At 32.1% G+C, this 5,117-nt stretch overlaps 1 protein-coding gene across 1 annotated transcript; it reads right to left on the bottom strand.

Annotated features, from left to right (window-relative positions):
* Positions 1–853: 853 nt before the first annotated feature.
* LOC111876147 (uncharacterized) lies at positions 854–3,925 on the bottom strand. Its single transcript, XM_023872674.2, has 9 exons — positions 3,691–3,925; positions 2,570–3,059; positions 2,075–2,176; positions 1,903–1,984; positions 1,784–1,803; positions 1,643–1,703; positions 1,461–1,519; positions 1,242–1,349; positions 854–1,131 (listed from the first exon to the last, which is right to left on the bottom strand). The coding sequence occupies exons 2-9, from the start codon at positions 3,026–3,028 to the stop codon at positions 1,066–1,068; spliced, it is 957 nt and encodes a 318-aa protein (XP_023728442.1). The 5' UTR covers positions 3,029–3,059; positions 3,691–3,925; the 3' UTR covers positions 854–1,065.
* Between the last annotated feature and the right edge of the window lie 1,192 nt (positions 3,926–5,117).

The following is a 5,117-nucleotide window of genomic DNA, read 5'->3' on the forward strand; positions in this document are numbered from 1 at the left end:
AGATGGGATGTTATTTTTTATTTTTTAAAATAAAGAAGTATTAAAATACATACAAAAAATACAAAAAGAAATTAAAATGGCAAAATCTTCGTTCCAAGGACCAAAACCACAGAAAAGTTTTGATTTTGGATCTTCCATGCAAGTCGAAACCTTTGTGGACCCTATCCAGAGTTTTTTACAAACCACAAAGACCAAATTTGTAGTTGTCTAAAATTAAATTCCCAACCTGAAATGTGTGAGTTGTGGGTTTCACTTGAATTTTAGGAACATTTTGTAAAACATTTCAAGAAAATAAAGTTGATTTTTCATTTTTCATTTTCAATGAAAATTTTAGAAATTTCCATTTTAAAATTTTAGAAAACTTTAAAAAACTGTAAAAATCACTTTTTAATTTAAATACAATTTAGAAAAAAGAATATTTTCATTTTCTTGAAATCTAAAACAATCAATCACGCTTTCAAAAATTTATCCTCATTGAAAAAAAAACATACAAACACACTGAATCATCAAACCTCAAAATCCAAAATTACAAAATATTTTATCAAATCATCAAAACTCTCATAGGATTGAGTTTTGAATATGGAGAGGTTGGATGATTTGATAAAAATATTTTGCAATTTTGGATTTTGATAATTTCCAACTTTAGTTAATATCTTTCTTTGTGGTTGAATTTATTAATTTGCAAATTATATTAAAAATATATGTGTTCTTCGAAGAAGTGTTTTTTGTTAGACTGGTAAAATGATAAATTTTTTTCATTCAAAAGATTCGTTTAACAATTTTATCGCACTGAATCATTCAGACCTCTAAGGAGTTCAGCACTGAATCATTTCATTCTGTTTCACTTCATGGCTTCACGAATCAATCACCCTCATTAAAATAAAATATCATGCCAGAATTTGTCAAAAACATTCATATACTATGAAATTGGCGTACAAGTTTCTTTAAACCCCTAATTATAATAATAAAATGAGCTTTGAGTTCAATATGAAGCAAAATTTTACACAACAGAAACTACCAAATCAACTCAAGGGCATTTTAGACCTTTTTCTCACATTCACAAAACTAATCATCCTCGTCAGATGAACTATCATCCTGTCTTCCAAAATCATCCGTTGCTTCAGGGGCATCCTACACATCCATCACAATTTTGTATTTTAATACATCCGTAAATAATTTTTATAATGAAGTTGCTTCAGGGGTATTTCTGTAATTTTTAACAAGTGAGAAAACTTTCTTACAGCTGCTTTATCCCAATCTTTTAACTTAGAAGTTGTCAGCATATAGTTATCACGTAAAGGAGCCCAAGCAGGCCCTTCTCCATCACCACCACCTCCACTTGTGCTAACCTGCACCGCAAACCAATCATTAAAGTGAGCCATTTGCTAACCTGCACTGTGTGTGTGCGTGAGAGAGAGAGAGAGAGAGAGAGAGAGGAAAATAAAAAGAGAGTAAAGTACCGTTGATGAGGGTTTGCCCAGCTCTGAAAAGAAGGCTTCTTTCCTCCGTTTCTGAATCACTAAAAAGTCAAAGAAAAAAGTCAACCACTGTAAAAGAACAACAAATCTATATAACTTCATTTTTTATATAAATACAATACATTTAAAAAAGAAGAAAAAAAAAAAAGGATTTAGTTGGACACCTTTAGCATCTTTGGATCTTGATGGATTTAAACCTTTTTGTGAACTTTGAGCTTTGTTAACCTGTAAACAACCACAAACATAAAAAGCTAAATTCATAAATATAACAGAAAATTTTAAAAAAACAAAAATCAGAAACTCACAGCGTTAAATAGCTTGACAACTGAAAGTTCCACCAACACATGAAATTTTGAAAACAAGTTAGTTTCATTATGCATAAATTTCTAATTTTTTTTTCAAAAATAATATATTATATAATTACCTCCTTTCGTGGCAACTCCTATGAGTAGTTTTTCATGGGGTACTGAGAAGGCATCAGGCTTTACGTGTCCTTTTTCTCCTAGCTATTATATCCAACAAAAATCAATTGTATATAATTAGGAAATAGACCTAAACTATTTATAAAAATCATGAGAAAATAAATTATATTATACCAAAGTTTTTTCCTTTTTTGCATCACCCTTCACTTTCTTTTCAGCAGCATCTTCAGCAAGCTTTTTTACTACAAGCTTTTTGTGAGCAGATAAAACAGGACCCTACACCAACAACAAAAGAGCATTACAATCTGTAATCATTTTAAATTAAAACATTTTTTTGCCAAATTTTATTTACAGATATAATAAGGCTCATAAAAAACCAAAATAACATTAATAAAAATATATACTTTCAGGTTTTTAATTACAGCTAGTGATATTTTTTTTGAAAAATATCTGTATCATTAAATATTACTTCAATAAAGTGAGTTACATTGCATTTTTTTTTATTCTATTCCAAGATGGAACAAGAAAAAGAAAAACTTAACTAAGCAATAGAAGAAATCGCATTCCTAAAGGAATTGTCAATTCCATTTGGAATGAACCATTCCATTGCTTCTCTGATTCCATCATACCAAACACTAACTTACAAATATTACAATTCAAGAGGCTTACCAGAACATCATCTGTTCCACTTCTTTTTATAATCTTCTTAAATGCTTTTTTGAATGATGTGTTTCCTTCAAAAAACTTCATAATCCCAGGTTGAATTTCCCCATCTTCATCATCAGAAACATCATTGCCAACATCAACTTCTTCATCTGAAGATTTTTCATCATCTTCTTCTTCATCTTCCTCATCTTCAATATGCACCTGTTTCTTTTCAAACTTCAATGGAGGGGCAGCCTCTTCTTCTTCTTCTTCTATATCATTGTCATCATCCTCACTATCATCAGAATTATAATCTCTTGCCCTTTTCCGGAAAAGTTTTTTGGTTTTTCCATCCATTTTGACCTTCTGTTGACCACTTCCATGAAAGACTTTCATTTTCTTCTTCCCCTTACCCTTCTTGTGACCTATGTTTCTCTTCCTTGGGCCTTTTCCAGCTTCTTGCATTTGAAGTTCTTCAGCCATTACCCTAGTCCCCTTTTGCTCTGCTTAAAACCTAACAAATAAAATCATCAAAGTGCTGTGAATTATGCAACTTTAAATAGAAAGAAGAAGAAACAAATAAACAATATTCATGAAATTGGAAGAAACATAACAAGAAAAGTCTTTAAACTTCAAAATTCAGTCAGTTCACAATCAGAAATTTACCAAAATTACTTATAATTTGACTTCGAAGTTCAAACAATCACCTAACCTACTACAATAACCCAAATGAAACCAAAAGACAAAAAAAGATAAACCATTTAACAATAAACATGAGCACAACTCAAATACAAAAACGAAAAACATTCATCCTACATAATGAAATTGGCAAAGAGCTTCAAATGGAACTAGAGCATTTGAAGACTTATTAAACAAAAAAAATTGAATTAATCTACAATAAACAATTAAAATTGTCCAAATAAAAAAACATTTAAACTACAAGAAATTGAATGAAAATATCAAATCAGAGGCATCCAGCATAAAGACATAAAGCTAATGCCTGCTCACTTCAGCAATTAACAAGAAAACAGCCATAATATCAAATATAACTTCACTGTTTCATCATCACAGATAAATATATAATACATCACATGATTTAGGTAAAGTTTTTACAAAATTAAAACCAAAAATTAGGTTATACTTACTTGATACTTAGGATGCGAATGCAGAGAGGCGGAGATCGAGAAAGAGGCTCTATACTGAGAGTCGAGACAATCAGTTGCCCAATCGCTCTTCCTGAGTTCACCGTTACTTAATTAACAGAAGAGACTAGAGAGAGGCGTAGACGGAGCGTCGGAAAAATAAAATGGAGTCGGAGGAGGAAGAGACGGAGCGAATGCGTGTGGATGAGTGGGAAATAAGGGTTTAGTTTCTAGGGTTTAGGCAAAGAGAGTCAAATTCCTATTCGGGTAAAACCTATTGGAATACGGGTCACTTGGTTTGGTTTCTTCGTTATAAAATATGTCATATCCGATAGTTTATCGGGTCACTGGGTTCGATTTGTCCCGATTTGGAGTAAACTGGATTGCTAGTGGTGGACTTTTTCGGTTTTGGTTTCTTTGTTTTAAAATATTTTTGGGTTGAAACTAAAAATCAAACCAAAATTCAAGGTCAGACCAAATCAAATACAAAATTACAATTCAGTGGTATGTATTTTCTTTAGGTTTTAGTCCAAATCCCAATATTTTTGGATTGGTGATCATTTTGATCATGATTGTTTGTGATTTTGGTCATTTGAAAAATTAAAAAGACTAAAATACCCTTTTGATACACTTTTTATGTTTTTTTTTTCTATTTAGTTTAAAGTTTTATTAATTAAAAAAACTGCGGGCCCATATCTCTCTCTCCACATGTCTTTCAGAGTTGTTGTCGGAGAACCCACTTTCTCGGCATGTGTTGCTGGAGGCAACAAACCTGCCAGATCAGGGTTGGAAACCTCGTTAGAGGTGGTAATGGCAGTAGTTTAGCGTATCTGTAACAGTGGTGGAATTGATGACTTTGTCGGTGTAGCATAATGTAATACCCGCAAATTCAAGCTAGACATTTAAGATATAGTAAGTAATAATTATTCGGCGTACGCCTTACGAGCAATAAATAGATATTTTTAATAAAGGATTGTTTTGGATAAATAATTTTGATGAGAGTTGTAGTAGTCTAGATGACGACTTTGTGGGTATATAGAACGTTCGAATCTGACTTCGCATGAAGAAGTTATGATTGTTTGAAAATTTGCGTCCAACCCTATACAGAAAAAGTGTGTTGTAAAGTATGAATCGGAGATAGGTCACTTATTAGCCTAAGCGATCTAAACAAAAGTTGTAGTGATCATAAAAGCAATAGTGTGCATATAAAGAATATCTAAATTTGACTTCATAAATGGAAGTTATGATTTTTCAAAGTTTCGACGTAGCAATGTGCGACACACTTTTGCATGGGATGGTGATGGGACAGGTGACATGACTAAAACTGGTTGCATGGAAGTATGTGTCACACCCCCAAACCAAAACGGCGGAAACATTCGGGGGTGGAGGACGTCATGTACAGTATCACAACAATTGCATCATAGTAATCA

The sequence above is a fragment of the Lactuca sativa genome, chromosome 1, assembly GCF_002870075.4.
Source record: "Lactuca sativa cultivar Salinas chromosome 1, Lsat_Salinas_v11, whole genome shotgun sequence".
NCBI lineage: Eukaryota > Viridiplantae > Streptophyta > Magnoliopsida > Asterales > Asteraceae > Lactuca > Lactuca sativa.